General features: G+C 45.3%; 1 protein-coding gene across 3 annotated transcripts in view; it reads left to right on the forward strand.

The window, feature by feature from the left end:
- PIWIL1 (piwi like RNA-mediated gene silencing 1) overlaps positions 1-17,607 on the forward strand; it is a 35,503-nt gene that overhangs the window by 17,058 nt on the left and 838 nt on the right. For 2 of the 3 annotated variants that reach the window (XM_072953357.1, XM_072953355.1), the window contains exons 10-21: positions 5,569-5,695; positions 5,874-5,991; positions 6,480-6,594; positions 7,580-7,767; positions 8,128-8,200; positions 9,679-9,879; positions 9,992-10,095; positions 10,919-10,989; positions 11,144-11,297; positions 14,695-14,820; positions 16,491-16,638; positions 16,763-17,603. In XM_072953357.1, the coding sequence (XP_072809458.1) occupies positions 5,569-5,695; positions 5,874-5,991; positions 6,480-6,594; positions 7,580-7,767; positions 8,128-8,200; positions 9,679-9,879; positions 9,992-10,095; positions 10,919-10,989; positions 11,144-11,297; positions 14,695-14,820; positions 16,491-16,638; positions 16,763-16,879 (1,542 nt within the window). In that variant the 3' untranslated portion in view covers positions 16,880-17,603. Of the gene's footprint in view, positions 1-5,568; positions 5,696-5,873; positions 5,992-6,479; positions 6,595-7,579; positions 7,768-8,127; positions 8,201-9,678; positions 9,880-9,991; positions 10,096-10,918; positions 10,990-11,143; positions 11,298-14,694; positions 14,821-16,490; positions 16,639-16,762; positions 17,604-17,607 lie in introns of those variants that run through there. The other variant, XM_072953356.1, reaches the window with a different exon arrangement.

Raw genomic sequence — 17,607 nt, forward strand, 5'->3', positions numbered from 1 at the left:
TTGAATCCCTTTATTTTCTTTTTCTTGCCTGATTGCTGTGGCTAGGACTTCCAAGACTGTGTTGAATAGAAGTGGTGAGAGTGAGCAACCTTGTCTTGTCCCAGATTTTAGTGGGAACGTTTTCAGTTTTTCACCATTGAGTAATATGTTGGCTGTAGGTTTATCATAAATAGCTTTTATTATGTTGAGATATGTTCCCTCTATACCCACTTTGGTAAGGGTTTTATCATAAATGGGTGTTGAATTTTATCAAATGCTTTTGATTCATCTGTTGAGATGATCATGTGGGTTTTTTTTTGTCCTTTTGTGGATGTCATGTATTAGATGGATTGATTTGTGTATGTTGAACCATTCTTGTGTCCCTGGGATGAATCCAACTTGATCATGGTGTATGATCTTTTTTATGTGCTGTTGGATTCTGTTTGCTAATATTTTGTTGAGGATTGTTACATCTATGTTCATCGGTGATATTGGCCTGTTACTCTCTTTTTTGGTAGTGTCTTTATCTAGTTTTGGTATCAGGGTGATGTTGGCTTCATAGAATGAGTTTGGGAGTACTCCCTCCTTTTTATTTTTAGTCTTTTGGAAGACTTTGAGAAGGACCAGTATGAGTTCTTTGTATGTTTGGTACAATTCCCCAGTGAAGCCATCTGGTCCTGGACTTTTGTTTGCAGGTTTGTTTGGAGGTGTTTTATTGCTAATTCTATTTCATTTCTGGTGATTGGTTTGTTCAGTTGGTCAGTTTCTTCTTGATTCCATCTTGGTTGACTCTGTGTTTCCAGAAACTTGTCCATTTCTCCTAGGTTGTCCAGCTTGTTTCCACACAGTTGCTCATAGTATTCTCTTATGATACTTTGTATTTTCGTGGTATTGGTTGTAATTTCTCCATTTTCCTTTCTTGTTTTGTTTATTTGTGCTCTCGCTCTCTTTTTTTTCTTGGTGAGCCTGGCCAGAGGTTTGTCAATTTTGTTTACTCTTTCAAAAAACCAGCTCTTGGTTTGATTGATTTTTTTGTATTTTTTTTAATCTCTGTTTATTTTCTCCCTGATCTTTATTATTTCCTTCTGCTGACTTTTTGTTTGCTCTTCTTTACCTAATTCTTTTTTTGTCACTTTTTTAAAACATTTTTTATTGATTTATAATCATTTTACAGTGTGTCAAATTCCGGTGTAGAGCACAGTTTTTCAGTTATACATGAACATATATATTCATTGTCACATTTTTTTCTCTGTGAGCTACCATAAGAGCTTGTATATATTTCCCCGTGCTAATACAGTATAATCTTGTTTATCTATTCTACAATTTTGAAATCCCAGTCTATCCCTTCCCACCCACTGCCCCCTTGGCAACCACAAGTTTGTATTCTATGTCTATGAGTCTATTTCTGTTTCATATTTATGCTTTGTTTGTGGGTTCCACATATGAGCAATCTCATACGGTATTTTTCTCTTTCTGACTTACTTCACTTAGAGGAGCATCCATGTTGCTGCAAATGGTGTTATGTTGTCAGTTTTTATGGCTGAGTAGTGTTCCATTGTATAAATATACCACATCTTCTTTATCCAGTTGTCTGTTGATGGACATTTAGGCTGTTTCCATGTCTTGGCTGTTGTGAATAGTGCTGCTATGAACATTGGGGTGCAACTTTCTAATTCTTTTAGATGGTAGGTTCGATTGTTTATTTGAGATTGTCCTTTTTTGAGAAAGGCCTCTATTGTTATGAACTTCCCTCTTCAGACTGCTTTTGCTACATCTCATAGATTTTGTGTGATTGTGTTTTCATTGTCATTTGTCTCAAAAGTATTTTTTAATTTCTTCTTTGATCTCATCATTGACTCATTGGTTTTTTTAGTAGCATGTTGTTTAATCTCCATGCTGTCATTTTTTTTCTCCTTTGTTTTTGTCTGGTTGATTTCTAGTTTCATGGCATCATGGTCAGAAAAGATGCTTGAAATAATTTCTATCTTAAATTTGTTGAGGCTTCTCTTGTGCCTGAGTACATGATCTGTCCTAGAAAATGTTCCATGTGCACTTGAAAAGAACATATATTCTATTTTGGGGGGATGTAATGTTCTGAAAATATCAACCAAGTCCTACTGTTCTGTTGTGTCATTTAGTATCTGTTGCATTATTGACTCTTTGTCTGGAAGATCTGTCCAATGATGTTAATGGGGTGTTAAAGTCTCCTATGATTGTGCTCCTATTAATTTCTCCCTTTATGTCTGTTAATACTTGCTTTATGTATTTAGGTGCTCCTATATTGGGTTCATATATGTTAACAAGTGTAATATCCTCATCTTGTGTTGCTCCTTTAATCATTATATAGCATCCTTCTTTATCTTTCTTTATGGGCTTTATTTTAAAGTCTATTTTGTCTGAAATCAATATTGCTACTTCTGCTTTCTTGTCATTTCCATTTGTATGGAATATCTTTTTCCATCTTCTCACTTTCAATCTGCGTGTGTCCTCCCTATAAAGTGGGTCTCTTGTATGCAGCATGTTGTAGGTTCTTATTTTATTATCTGGTCTGCTGCTCTGTCTTTTGATTGGAGCATTTAGTCCATTGACATTTATGGTAATTATTGATAGATATGTGTTTATTGCTATTTTGAACTTAGTTTTCCAATTGTTTTGATATTTTCTTTGTTTTTTCTTTTTCTTTTTGTGGTTTGATAATTTTCCTTTATATTATTATCTTGGTTTCTTTTTGGTTTTTGTGACTCTTACGTGCTTTTTGACTTGTGGTTACCCTTTTTTTAAGTATATTAACCCATTACTATATCTGTTTCCTTTAAACTGATAGTCATATAAGCTCAAACCCATCCTAAAAAGAACAAAAAAAAAAAAGAAAAAAGAAAGAAAATCTGTTTCTTGCTCCCCTCTCCCACCCTTAATGATTTTAATGTCCTGTTTTACGTCTTCATGTTTATTCTGTTATAACTCATTGTGGTTATCGCCTTTCCAATTATGGCTTTCTCTTTTCTATAGCATCCTGCTGCTTTTCCATTTTGAGTAGACCTTTCAGTATTTCTTTCAGCATAGGTTTACAATTGATGAATTCTTCTAGTTTTTGCTTGTCTGTGAAGTTCTTTCTCCTTCTAAGGGATAGCCTTGCTGGATAAAGTATCCTAGATTTCAGCTTTTTCTCATTCAGAACTTTGAATATATCTTTCACGAGTGGCCTTGTAAACATTGACATCCTTAAAGGTTCTGCCTCAGGTCCCCTGTTACTGGGATATATTCTAGGTGATCTCTCCAGTCTATGCTGAGACTTCAGATATGATATGTTAACAATTCTCACATTTCTAGCTCTAGCCCTAGACATGTCTAAACTTACTTGTTATAAATATTTGGATGGCTCAGGGATACCCTGCATGTGACTAGCACTGGACATGCGCCGTCCCCTCACCTGGCCCTGGGGCAGTGCTCTTCATCAGTGCAGGGAATGTCACTTCCACCAAGTCAGGGACTTTGCAGTTTGCACAGCCCAGTGCCTAGCTAGGCCCTTGGGTACTGGAATGAGCAAATGAATAATGGGTAATTCAGACATTGCTCAGACCTCCGTGCCTCTCTCCCTTACCTGTCCAGTTAGCTGTCAGAGCCCATCACCCCCCCCCGAAGTACCTTCATTTTTCTCTTTCTCAGTGGCTGCCATCTTCCTTCTAGGCTCCACTTCTCTCACTTGTTCAGCTAGTCTCTTACTTTTCATTTCTCATGCCTTCTAAACTTTACATTTTCAAACTCATACAAATCTGATACTACCTCTGTTCTACCCAGAGTAATTAAGTGGCTGCCCATTGCTCCTGTGACTTGCCTAGTAAGCTCATTTTTCTTTACCCAGTGAGTCCCCAAGCGGTGTGACCCTGCTCCCTTGCTGATCTACGTGTCGCCACTTGCCCCAGCCCCCTGTTACGGCCACGGGACTTCCTCGCCCAGAGCACTCTGCGCGTTCCACTCTTGTTCTGAGGCTTACATCCCAGCTTTGCTGATTTCTTCTGGGAACCAGGAATAAAGGTGTCTAGTGGCTACGATCAGTCAGAAGGGGGTGGCGTTGGGGTATATGAAAGAATCAGGGCAGTCTTAGAACTTCCTAGTAGAAATGCAGTTTTAGTAATAAGTGATGGCTTCGATCTGATGCATTGAAGATAGTATCTAGGAGACAGTGGGAGAGGAGGGCCTTTGGAAGGGAAGATCATTAGTCAATCAGTTTAAAAAAAAGTTTAAGAGTAATATTAAACAAATGAAAGTGCTAGTTTTTCAGATTAGGGGGAAGTGTTAAAAGAACTGACAGGCTGTCACTTAGGCACTGAGAATATAGAATCGGGGCGGAATCCCAAAGCTCCTTAATTAAGAACTACGCACTTAAGGCTCTTTGGTGAAATGGAGAATAGGGACCCTCCTGAAACCACTGCCACGTTTCTGCATGTGTGCACCAAAGTAAGCAGTGTGTGAGCAGGGGGCTGGTACTAGACCCCTAATGAGGAGAAGAGTGCGATAAAATAGATAGTACGGATACATGGGGATGGGGCCAGTTGTGCGCATTGTACTTGGAATTTTCTGTTCTGAAATAATTTTCCCCTGGATGCTTGGTGAAGAGTTGAACGTAAGACAGAGTCAGTGACGGGCTAGATTTTGTGGTCTCTTATTTCATGGCAGTAGGTGGCAACCTCGTCCGCATGCTAGGAATGAGGAAGGGACAAGTGCCTTAGCCTCTTGAGAGACCAAGACACATGAAATGGCCGTGATGATACTACTCTCTTGTACACTAAATGGAGATGTGTGATTTTTGTTTAATAAGAAATTGGAGCTGAATTAATCAGGACATTAAAAGATGCTAGAAAGAGGGTACAGGAGATGATGGGAAAGCGGATCTTTAAGGCACGGAGCCCGAGAGTCTAGTGCAGATAACGCCGGTAAAGTCTGCCGTGGCCTCGAACCGCAGGGCTGAGCCGGGGGCCCAGGAGCTGTCTCACAACGTCCCTTAGATCAGGAACATTCGCATTTTTGTTTCTTTATAAGTTGTAAAAACTCATCTTAGTGATTACTTGTGGGGAATCTTCAGCTGGGAAATTTCATACTGCTAAATTGAAATTCAGCTTCACAGTATCAACGTCTTGTGGAAACTTCCTAATTAAACATGTCCTGTCACGCGCACACTCTTCCCCTTCCCTGCGTTGTCTGATGGTGAGGCTCGTTTGTGAACTAGTCCTCACTGTGACGCGAGTAGTTGTGGCAAAGCTGTTCTGAGCCGAAGGCCTGGAGTCACACAGACTGCTGTTTCTAAACCACGTAATCAAAAAGTGCAGTAAAGAGAGCTGACTAAAAGTCAGACTCGGAGCCTTACTATCCGTGACTAATTTTTTTAGGAAAAAAGATGAGATACTCAGCAAAATACATAAATCACAGCCTGTTTTACGTAGGATTAAAAACACAAGTTTTGTACTTTACTTGGAAACTGATATCAGCCGTGCTGTTGGCATCAGTTCTTCATTTTAAAAGCCTTTTTGCCCATTGACATGTTACTAAGGCATTTACTCTGAACAGTGATCCCTTTCTTCCCTTGAATAGCAATATAACCAAGAAATCACCGACTTGAAGCAGCCGGTTTTGGTCAGCCAGCCTAAGAGGAGGAGAGGCCCTGGCGGCTTGTTACCTGGCCCTGCGATGCTTATTCCTGAGCTCTGCTACCTGACAGGTACCGCCGACCGGAGCCTCGAGCGCATCTGCCCGCTGTGTGTCAAGCCACGCAGCACCCCTCCCCCGAGCCCAGCACCTGCTCGGTCTCCTCGGGATTCTCTCGCGTGTCGCGCCCTGCTCTCGCGGCACTTGTGCTTGTTCCTCTGACCATTTACCTTTCAATGTTCTGCTTGAAGGTCTAACCGATAAAATGCGCAATGATTTTAATGTGATGAAAGACTTGGCTGTTCATACGAGGTTAACTCCAGAACAGAGGCAGCGGGAAGTGGGAAGGCTGATCGATTACATCCACAAGTAAGGCATCTGTGCTGCTCTGGGGGGCGGTTTCCATTTTTATTTTGTGTGGGTTTGTGGGGGTGACAGAGGAGTTTGTTTTCATTTGTATTTGTGCTATTTGGGGGGGTGTTCTTTCTGTTTCTAAGGGAGGCTACTGTCTGTCAGGGATAATTGAGGTGAACCTGGTGGTAGCCTGTGGTATTTCTGATTCTTGTATTAGAAGAAGAAGAAGACTAGGAGGTGAAATTGGGACAAAGCTGTCTTCTCGTTATGGTATCGTGTTTACTTTGAGGAGATAGTTTGGGCATCAGGACTTTAAAGGGTGTCACAAGGGGAAACGTGTGACGAGAGAGCAGACTGTCCTGCGTTCCCGGCAGCCTTGCTGGGGTTTCGGTCCTGAGAAGCAGTGACGTGTGCTGTAGTTGCAGTCGGTCTCTCGTTGCACGTGCAGCCGTTTTGCTGTGTTTCCTTGCATTTAATGGCGTATAAATGTGTTAAATTTACAGAGATGATAACGTTCAGAGGGAGCTTCGAGACTGGGGTTTGAGCTTTGACTCCAACTTACTGTCCTTCTCAGGAAGAATTTTGCAAGCAGAGAAGATTCATCAAGGTGGAAAAACAGTAAGGCATTCTTCCCAGTGTCGGCCAGGCCGGCTTGGGGCAGGCGCCCGGGAGAGCGAGCGCGAGTCACCTAGCTGCACGCCTCCATCCTGTCCCCTCCCTGCCGCCGCCGCCCGCTGTCAGCCTGTGTGAGCGGGCGGCGGCGGCGGGGCGCAAGGCCCTCGGAGCGGGGCTGGGTGCCTCTCACGTGGAGCGCTCCCTGGCCGCGTGGCTGCGCTTTGCCTGGGCCGTGTGCTTGTTAGGGGTGTTCAGTATTGCGGTGCCTTTTATATTTTGTCCTCAGAAAAGGAAAGCAGGTATTCTGAACATTTTTGTGTGTGTAATTGGAGCCCTACAAGTTCCAAAATTTTAAAAAACTTTTATAAAAAGCTGTGCCCTTCTGCCTTCTAAATGTTCTGTGAATAACAACCTCGTCACGCAGCGCGGTGTTGTACTTGCAGTTATTCTTGTCACCCGCTGTAGGAGAAGTCTGCGTCCCGTGTGAGCGCTGCCCTGGGGGCACCCAGGGCCCGTGCGGGGGACGCCACTGGGCGCGCGCCCCAGCCTTGCTCGCTGTCTGCCTGGCCGTTGGCTGCCGCCAGAGCGCGCTTTCGGTATCTGACCCCTTGGTCATAAAGCTGCTTAACCTTCAAGGCCTTGTTTTTCTCACATCTTTATCGTGAGGGGAGTAACCTGTCCTTGTAAGATTCTAGAAAAGATTAAAGAGGACTGCAGCTTGGGGTGCTGAGCAGTATTTGGTGCAGGTGAGCACTGAGTGGCAGCTGTTAATATGAGTGTACTAGAAACAAAAGTGCTTTTAATCCTTTGAATACATTTTGTGTCTTTTTTCCCCACTGAGGGCGTTTCATTTGTCACTGCAGTTCAGATTTAAGAGTAGGAGTCCAAGGTGTAGAATACGCCATGGTAGGATTATAGAAGACAAAATTTTGGCTTTATTGCTGAGAATTCACAGTGGAACTCACAGTGTCTCTGAACTTTCTTCTAGTTTGACTACAATCCACAGTTTGCAGATTGGTCAAAAGAAACAAGAGGCGCACCACTGATCAGCGTTAAGCCGCTGGATAACTGGCTGTTGATCTATACTCGAAGAAACTACGAAGCAGCCAATTCATTGATACAAAACCTATTTAAAGTCTCACCAGCCATGGGCATACAAATGAAAAAAGCAGTAATGTAAGTTCATCAAGTCGCCTCTGCTCTGAAGGGTGATTAGTACTCACTTGGAGGGTGTGGGAGCTCAGACTGTCACTAAGATCATTAAAAACATCAGGTTCTCTTAGTTTGCAGACCTGCTGCAGCTTCTGCAAGGTGTGCACAGAAGCTGGGTAGCAGCCGCGGCCGCGTGGGAGAGCAGGGGGGCTGTCCTCAGTTCCTGCTGTGTGTGGGACACAGCCTTCTGACTGCACGGCTACTCTGGGTGTTTATTTCATTTTTTACACTGAAGCGTTCATGGGCTTTTTCTGTAAGAACCTTCTGTGCATAGACATTTTTCGTTACTTTTTCTGATCGTTGGCTCGTGTACTTCCGTTGTAGGATTGAAGTGGACGACAGGACGGAAGCCTATTTGAGAGTCTTACAGCAGAAGGTTACCTCAGATACCCAGATAGTAAGTAGCTAATTGATAACGTAGGCAGTTGACCTGGAGTCAGTTGTTCTAAGGGGGATCTGTAAGTCTTAGAAGCTGAGTTCATTTTTCTTAATGTTAATGTTAAAATTAGGTTCCCAAACCAGCCGCAAAATACATACTTCGCCTTCCTAAGACAGCTCAGCTAATGCTGGCTCTAGTTGTGCACCTAGAAATTTGTTGTTGGTGCACTGCCAACAGTGGGGAAGGGACAGAGAAAGCTGCCTTAAATTGACCCAAACTCACATGCTTTCACTATTCCAGAGGATCTGGGGGAGGAAGCTCACGAGAGGAAAAACCAGTGCTTAGTTGTTCAGCACACACAGTGTAATTATGGAGTATATTTGTAATTACACTTAAGTGTAATTAATGAGGTGACAAAGACAGGTTGAATGATAAACGACACATCTGTGTTGCTTTAAAACTAAGAAATGAATGGCTTCATCTCATCTGTTCCTTTTAGTCCTTCATCTCGTACTTAAATGCCATCAGGTTGTGTGGAAACAGGGAGACACCCGGGGACGAAGAGGATGGTATTGGGACTGTGGAAGAGAAGGACGCGACTCTGGGGGTATACAGTGGAGAGAGAGCACAGCAGTGAGGGGAGAGCAGAGTTGAGCCCCAGGGTGTGGACAGGGGTGGGTGACTTGGTTGGCTGGTTGGTCTTTCCAGCTTTTTTGAGATGTGAGTGACACGTACAGTGTGTACATTCACAGTGTATACAGCGTGATGCTTTGGTATGTGTCTGTGTTGCAGAATGACGACTCGGCAGGGTTTGTTACACCACCTCCACCATCTCACACAGTTAGTGTTTTTGTACCTGTGGTGATAACATATAAGATCCACTCTTCTGGCAGCTCTCAAGTGTGTAGCACAGCATTGCCAGCTGTGACCGCCATGCTGTGCACTGGGGCCTCAGAACTTCTCTGGAGCTAGAGGTCTGGGCTGTTTGGCGTCTTCCCACCTGGGTGGGCAGGGCTGTGTTTAGCAGGCACTGCATTTCATCTCCAGAGTTGCCCATGGACTTCCTAGGAAATTCTGTAGTGTGATCATATTCTCAAGCCAGAGCTTTAAAAGTTTAAAACACGACGATTCCAGGTGGATCATAAGTAAATGAAAAGTGTGAACATTTTAGAAAATCTTTTATCTGTCAGCTGGTAGGTTATCACTGACTTGTTTTGCCCTCTTCCCTACTTCTAAATTGTTCCCAGCTGGTGATAGAGCATACTCAACCAGCTTGTCAAGTTTTAATGACAGCCGTGATTTCTTCGTTAGCATCTGTCAGACTTAGCTGAGTGTAAGAAGCGGCATCTGAAAGTGAGGGTCCTGCTTGTGGGCTGCGCGGCAGGGATGCATAGTGGCTGTTTATACCCACGGGGGGGGGGGGTTGGTTTCCCGTCTTCTTCCTGGGACTTAACACCAGTTTCCTAATGTTTGTAACGAGGACATTTTGTTTCTAGGTTGTTTGTCTGTTGTCAAGTAACCGGAAGGACAAGTACGATGCTATTAAAAAATACTTGTGCACAGATTGCCCGACTCCAAGTCAGTGTGTGGTGGCCCGAACCTTAGGCAAGCAGCAGACCGTCATGGCCATTGCTACAAAGATCGCCCTGCAGATGAACTGCAAGATGGGAGGAGAGCTTTGGAGGGTGGATATGCCTGTGAGTTTGGTTTGACCGGTGGATAAAAGTTTTCACTGTTATTTAAGGAAAACGGTTTTTAAGATGCTGCTGGTATCCTGCTGTGCTTGAAACTACGATGTTTTCATTAAAGCTAAAGCTAGCAATGATAGTGGGCATCGATTGTTACCATGACACCACAGCTGGACGGAGGTCAATTGCAGGGTTCGTCGCAAGCATCAACGAAGGGATGACCCGGTGAGTGGGCCCCAGGGGCCGTGGACGAACTGTGGGGCGCAGGCAAGAGGGCCGGTGCCTGGGGCGTCCGGAGCGTCCAGAGGTGGTGTTGCTTCTTTACGGTTAACCTGCTTTCTCTTATATCAGATCCAGTAAAACAGCTGGGAGAGAAAAGCAGCTGTTAGCTGCCCTGACATCTCAGCGCCCTTCCCTGGCCCTTAATGTGTAGTGGCCGCACCGCATCTCCCGTTCACTGAGTGTCTGTGTCTGGGGAGGGTCCATCTCTTTAACTGTGACTGTCACTAAAACTTTGCTTGATAACTTGACCACTGAGGTGTTCATGTTAATTTTACTTTGGAAAACCCACTTCAGGTTACCCAGTCACTTGTATTTCAACATAGTGAAATTATGTTTCGGTGCTTTCCTTAGAATTGATAGAATTGCCAAGAACAGGAAGAATGAAAATTGAAGCACTGATGTGTTAGCATTACAGCTGGGCGTATTTAAAGCTGCTTTATCTTGTGGAAGAGCATCTTGTGTCGAGAGTATAGGAAAAACGTGTAGCAGTGAGAGTGCTCCTGTGTGCCTTGAGGTGTAAACCTGGGAGGCAACTCTGGCCATTATGGCTTAAATTGTATTCTCCCCTCAGTGATGGAATCATAACACTGATTTATGGTGAAACTCTGTCTAGAGGTATTCCCTGCATCATGTTAATTCTGTTTAAGACTTCATAGAGGAAGTTGACAGTCATGACTGCTGAGGGTGAAAATAAATGCAGAGCGATTCAGAGGGGAAGACTTGCCGGCAGCTGCCTTCTCACCTGGCTCGTGTTTCCCCCGCGCAGCTGGTTCTCTCGCTGTGTATTTCAAGACAGAGGACAAGAGCTGGTCGACGGGCTCAAAGTCTGCCTGCAAGGTCAGTCTCCTGCCGTGGGTCCAGTCTGGCCTCTGAACTGGGGTCTTCGAGAAATGACAAGACCCTGTTTCTGAAAAAGCTGGGCCCAGAATTTGGTAGAAGCGCCGTTTTCGTTGTGTGCTAACTTACTTGGAACTTCTCTGGCTTTTCCCAGCCGCTCTGAGGGCCTGGAATAGCTGCAACGAGTACATGCCTAGTCGGATCGTCGTGTTCCGGGACGGCGTCGGGGACGGCCAGCTCAAGGCGCTGGTCAGCTACGAAGTGCCGCAGTTTCTGGATTGCCTGAAGTCTGTGGGGAGAGGCTACAAGTAAGCACGCGAATCGTAACGCTTTCTCCTGGTTAAACTGCACGCTTGTGTCTTGAGGGTAGTATCACGAGGTGAGAGGTGAGTGAGACGCTCACGCTGCAAGTGCAGTGGGGCTGGAGGCGGCGGGAGGGGTGGGGCACGTCGCGTGGCGGACAGGCTGGAGGTGTAGAGCGGCTGCTCCTTCAGGGGACGACACGCTGAGCCGCCCTCACGGCCGTCTGCCTGACGCCCTCACCCAGCCCCTCGTCCCAGCACACGCAGAGGCGTCCACAGAAGCGCTACCGGAATGCGTCGTCCGCGTAGTCTTCACGTGCTCTGTCTCAGCCTCGTGGTACAGTGAGTGCTGCTTGGCTCGTGAGCTCGGCTGGACGGGTGCTTGGTGGGCAGGACGAAGGGTGTGTGTTTAGTCTCATGGAGGGAGAGCTCACCCCTCTCCCCTCGGGCCGCGGGCACAGCCCAGGGCAGTGAGTGCTGCTCGTGACAAGCGTGGCGTGCGGTCTCCCGTGCAGCTGGGCCGTTTGCCGCCCTACTCTGCCCTCCTGCGGGGCCTCCTGCCCGTGCTGTTCGGCAGGAGATCACGTATCATCTCAAGATAGCTGCTCTCATAGGTGACATTGTTTACCTTTGTGCTACTTTCTTTATCAGATTTTGAGCAAGTTGAGATCGGGGGGGGGCTGTTGCATTAAGAGCTTGGTGCACAATAAAGGTTTGTGGAAAATCCAGGAGGCTTGTTCCTGTGTGAGTATTTAGACTGAGTATTTTTGCCAGACTTCCTTAGCCAGCGTTTGTTGTCATCACGAAAAGTGAGGGATTTTTAAATTCATCTCACTGTATCTGGGCTCAGGGGCCCACAGGATGATCTTGAAGAGCTCGTTTCCAGAAGAACCGGAGCGTACTTGCAGGTCTTCTTTGGTCAAACTCTCAAAGACTCCTAAGTATTGACCACATGTTTCTTAAGATGAGGTCATTATGTCAGTAAGTTCTCAGAGCAAGTCGGGGCGTCTTTATCTCTTTTGAAGTAATTCTGTTTTAGATTAAAATGCTAATAAGCGTTTTTTAAATATTTTGAATGCTGATGTTTTTTCTATTCTCTTGAAATTCTTTATTTTCCCATTAAAATAACAGTACCAGTTTCACCTCCGTTTGGGCTTTGAATTTCTGTAGGCCTTGTTTTGGGGTCCTTAGGATTTCTGTCCACATGGGAGGGGCGTGGTGTGGTGGCAGGGAGTCGGGGAAGGGCGCAGATGGACTGCGACTTTCTTAGTGTTCACTGTTTGGTTTCAGTTACTGCTGGAGCGCTCAGAATTTTCTAGTCCTAGTTGCCTCTTCCTCATTCCTAGAGAAGAAACTTCTAGAAGAGTAGGGGTTACAGTGCAGGCTCCCCGCACTCCCGTTCGCTGGATATTTGGGTCCCAGGAAGTGTGTGCTGTTGTCCCCACTGGGGCTGCGTCTCTCTGCCCCCGTGAGTCTTTTGAGCCCTCTGAGTTTGGTTCCCAGAAGGACTGGCAGAAATAGTTCTTAAAGAGGAGGTTGCAGCCCTTCAGGTGAATGTCTGTGACCCTCCTTGTGGTGTTGTCTTGAGTTTGAGGAGGCTGGTGGGGTTTACCTGCCCAGCACCCCTTTAGCAGACAGGAGCCCACTGTTGCAGGGAAGGGGCGTGTAAGCTGACTGCTGGACTAGTGCACAGCGGACCAAGCATGAGGTGGATTCCACATTGTGAACTGTGCTGTGATTTGCTGGCGGCAGAGATGAGTGATCAAGGGCAGTATGTCTTAAATCCCAACTTGGCCTTCATCTGTGAAGCGGGAGGTGGTGGGGAGCAGCTGACCAAGGTGCTGAAAGGAACGTGAGGCTGTTGAATGCGCTTCACACGGCATCCGATGTGCACTCAGTAAGTGGTAGGTAATGCATCTAGAAAAAAGTTTATTTCAAGTTGTATATAAAGTAAAATAATATCCAAGAAATAATTACTCCTCATTTTGAAGAAATGGCAGGGTTTAGTCTTTGATATTTGTAATTATCCTTAGAACCACAGTATTTTTTAATTGAAATGTTAACTCTTTGTAAAGATGCATCAGGTATCAGCTGATTCAGAATGGTATAACAAGAAATCAGAATGCCACTTCAGCATACTTGAGCTTGTCTTTCTGCCCTCACACTTGCTGCCTCCTTCCTTGTGATGTCACGGGACTGCAGTCCACCTTGTCTTTCAGTGCCCAGTCCGTTGTCCCTGGGCAGCAGCAGAGCTGCATGGGTGGGTGGTGGTATTTCCAACAGTGTCTCCTTTTGTTTAAGTAGACTCACCCTCCTGTCCCTTCTGCGTTGGGTTATTGCTGCCGTGAAGGAGCACATGAGGTTTATCACTCAACAGAAGTTCCCGGTTTGTGATCTTTTTGCCCGTTAGTCTAGACTGTGAACTCCTTACCCAGTCGGGCAGTACCGGCCAGGTTCATACTACATGTAAAGCCCTCTGCTTCCCAGTGTTTAGGATAAAGTGTATTTATGCTCTTAAGGAACTAATGTTCTCCCTGGAACAAGGGCACAGGAAAATTGGGGTATTGATAGTCATAATATTTATCAAATCCTTTTTAGCTGCCAGCACTGTTCTAAGTGCTTAACATGTTCTAATTCATTTATTCCCAAGCAGATAGTGTATACAGTGCGACTGTTTCAGACAGTGAACTTGAAATGAACCTTTAAGAGACAGGTGGAAAGGATGTGAAAGGTATTCAGGCTGATTGCGTCCTGCCAACCCCAGGCTGCCCTCAGGAGGGCCGGAAGGCATGTTCCCGGCAGCGGATCTGATCTGAGAGCTCACTCACGGGAAAAGGAGTTGTCTTGTCATAGGAAGGCCACCTGGAGAACGGACCTGGGGAGGGAAAGGGTGAAAAGGAAGGGTTCCAGCGCTGATTGTGGCAGGCTGAAGAGTGGCTGAGCCATGAGAGACAGAGACACAGAGCTCCCTGGTATACTGTGAACCAGTGATTTTGAAGGGCAGTAAGTTAGACTTGGAGATTATTAAATTAGCTTACCTGTCTGAGATTTTAGACTTGACATCTTACTTTCCACATAGTAGAACATGCCCACTGAAAAGTGTTTCAGGTTGTGAAATTTAAAGACACGTTGGCTCTAACATTTTAATGTGATGGGTGTGTCATATGTGCAGCCTAATGATTAAACGTGTCCGTGACCTTGTGTCACAGAGCTTTCTGCCCACAGCTGACCCTGGTCCCTGCTCCAGCTCCTTGCAGTTGTGGAGTCTTCCTTCACAACGTGCGTAGATACGATGCCCCAAGAGGGGCACGCGCTTCTTTTTAAACGGAGTGTATGAATGAATGAATGATTTAGTGCCCTGAAAAATATGACTAAATGTGGTTGCATTCATCACCATCTTAAGCCCAAGACTAACGGTGATTGTGGTGAAGAAGCGGGTGAACGCCAGGTTTTTCGCGCAGTCGGGAGGGAGACTTCAGAACCCGCTTCCTGGGACGGTCATCGACGTCGAGGTCACCAGGCCAGAATGGTGAGTCCTTTGTGGTAGGTGATCTCCCGCTTGGTTTTCTAGCATAACCTCTCTACTTGACCAACTTTAATCTATTTACTTTCTAGTTCTTACACTGTGTGTGTTAAAAGTACTGAAGTCTTTCACTGGTTTGGTCTAATATTACTGTCCATGATGTATTAACTTAGCGTGTGGAATGGTGAATGGAGGGTTCCGTGTAGTTCGTCTCTGGGGGAAGGGGCTCTTTTCTGTGGTAGAGCATTCAGGGGGACCCTGGCGGGCACGGGCGATGGTCTTAGCACACAAGGGCTCAGCTGTAGGGTCGTGAAACTCGGTTCCTCAGAAGCACTTCTGTGGGGAACAGGGTGCAGGGTAGTGGGTCATGCTCATGAGGGCGGGTCATCGGTCAGTCCAAAGTAATGCCTTCCTCACGAGAGTGGACAGCTAGGACGATTTTTGTCTTTATATATAAAATGTTGGAGCCTTTTTAACAAAGGGCGACTTTAATTGGATAAGATGTCAGCCTCGGTGCAGAGTTTAAACAGGGAGCACTTGCCCTGTGTGCGCCCCAGGCAGAAGCAGCGTTGCTGTGCTGAATTTGTGTAGCAAGTGGTAGTAATACAGAGTCTCACTCTACGTCGTCCTGTTGCGGGACGGCTAGGAATTGTTTTCAAGAACTCTTACCTTGCATTCTGACTTTTCCCAGGCAGGTGCTAGTGATGGCAGGGCTACAGAAGGGTTCTGACCTTTTAGGGAAATTCACTGAGGGAAGACAAAATGGCTAAGGTATTAGCAAGTTCATTTCCTGCAGGATGTTCTTGAACCATTCAGAATGGCCTCTTGACACTTTCCAACAGCACTGCTACTCTGATACCAAACTCAGCTGTAACAGTTGACCTGAAGACATAACTGATTTAGACAGTTTGGGTAAACTCCAAGTTGAATTTTAAACTACGAAGAAATGTGATTCCTTTTCACTAGACACCACTTGAAACACAACAGCTGCCGGTGCTCCTCAGATGCTGGGAGAAGTCCTCTTTGAATGACAGTGTCCTTGAATTGAGAGCCAAGGTTTTGATTTTAGCTCTGTTGTGCTTTCTCTGTTCTTTTGGGCAAGTCATTTAACATTTCTGAAACTCTCATTTTTCTAAATAATCTGTTGTAGATCATCTCTAACTTTACAGTTTGTGTAGTTTCATTGGGCAAATAAATTAGAGAGTTAATTTCTTAATATCTATCAAGTCAAATTACAGTGTCTCTGGATTGATGGTTAATTGGTACCAAGAAAATGAAAAAGTACTGATGTGACATTCCTTTACATTTGTACTGCTTGGTTCTTGATTCTGGAACTGTTCCTGCTCTGTCGTCTCCCTCAGGTGTGGGGTGGGAACAGGGACCTGTCGCCGTGGGCACGTCGGAACTGGCAGCCAGGTCCAGTGACTGTCGACCCCCTGAGGCACCAGTGACAGACACTGATAATACACGTAATAGTGGTATCTTAAACGTTGACACGTAAGCGTTTCAGAGCGCTTTATCAGTAAAGTTTCTGACCTCAAGGCAGCGCATCACGTTGGAGGTCAGGTTACGTTAGTGCACAGGGCTTTTCACTGTCGGAAGCTTGAATCGTCTTGATTTTCACTTTCAAAGCATAAGCCTTGAGTCCGTGTGGCTTTTTCCTTTTGTCACGGCAGGTATGACTTCTTCATCGTGAGCCAGGCGGTAAGGAGCGGCAGCGTCTCCCCCACGCACTACAACGTCATCTACGACAGCAGCGGCCTGAAGCCGGACCACATCCAGAGGCTGACATACAAGCTCTGCCACGTCTACTACAACTGGCCGGTGAGTGCGCCCTCGCGCGCGGCCCGGGGCTCGCTTTCCAGAGGCTTCTACAGTTAGCGCTGAGACTTACAACCTAAAGGAGCTAGATTCAGAGTAATAGGACCTCTTTTTCCCTCCACTAAAGGGTGTCATTCGTGTTCCCGCCCCCTGCCAGTATGCCCACAAACTGGCCTTCCTTGTCGGCCAGAGCATTCACAGAGAGCCAAACCTGTCCCTGTCCAATCAGCTTTACTACCTCTGACCGGCGGAAGAAGACAAGACGTAGCTGGTTTTTCTTTCTGAAATTACAACTTCGGGATTTTTTAAGCTCTTTTTAAAATTGTATCTTTCTGGATGAAACCTGGGAGGGACTTAGGAGCTCCAGAGTCTTCCTTCCAACATTGCCATTAACTTATTTGATAGGCGGAAATGAGGGTTTTATACTTTATCTTGTTTGGTTCTCATAAACGTGTGAGGATTTTTTGTTCTTAAAAAATGTGGATAAGGTATTCTGTATTTGTAAACAGACTCTTTTAATCTATTTGGAAAGCAGGGATTTTGTTGAAAGTGCTTTCAGGAGTGGGCAAGTTCTACGCATAAAGCTGCATTGACCTTATGTTTGAAATACTTGTTTCGAATTTAAAGAAGAGAAAAGGCATGAAAGTGGGAAGCTCAGTACAGTCCAGAGGCAGGGTTGTGTTTGGCCACCTGGTCATCTCGCTTAAGGCAAAAGCTGCCATCAAATAACCTGCACGAGGCATAGGACAGGCATGTGGCTGGAGGGAAGTGCTTGCTTTTTATTGCATGTCTGGGGCTAAAAAAGAGATAGCTGGAAGTTTTAAATTTGTGTCCGAAGGAACATTTTAAGACTGTTAATAAAAAAGGCCAGTAGTCTTTATTAACATTACTATTTATCTATTTATTTTTTTGCAACTGGGACATCATTCAGTTTGTTACAAAATAAAATTGCAGTGATTGTCTTCTTATCTG

The sequence above is a fragment of the Vicugna pacos genome, chromosome 32, assembly GCF_048564905.1.
Source record: "Vicugna pacos chromosome 32, VicPac4, whole genome shotgun sequence".
In the NCBI taxonomy this organism is placed as follows: Eukaryota; Metazoa; Chordata; class Mammalia; order Artiodactyla; family Camelidae; genus Vicugna; species Vicugna pacos.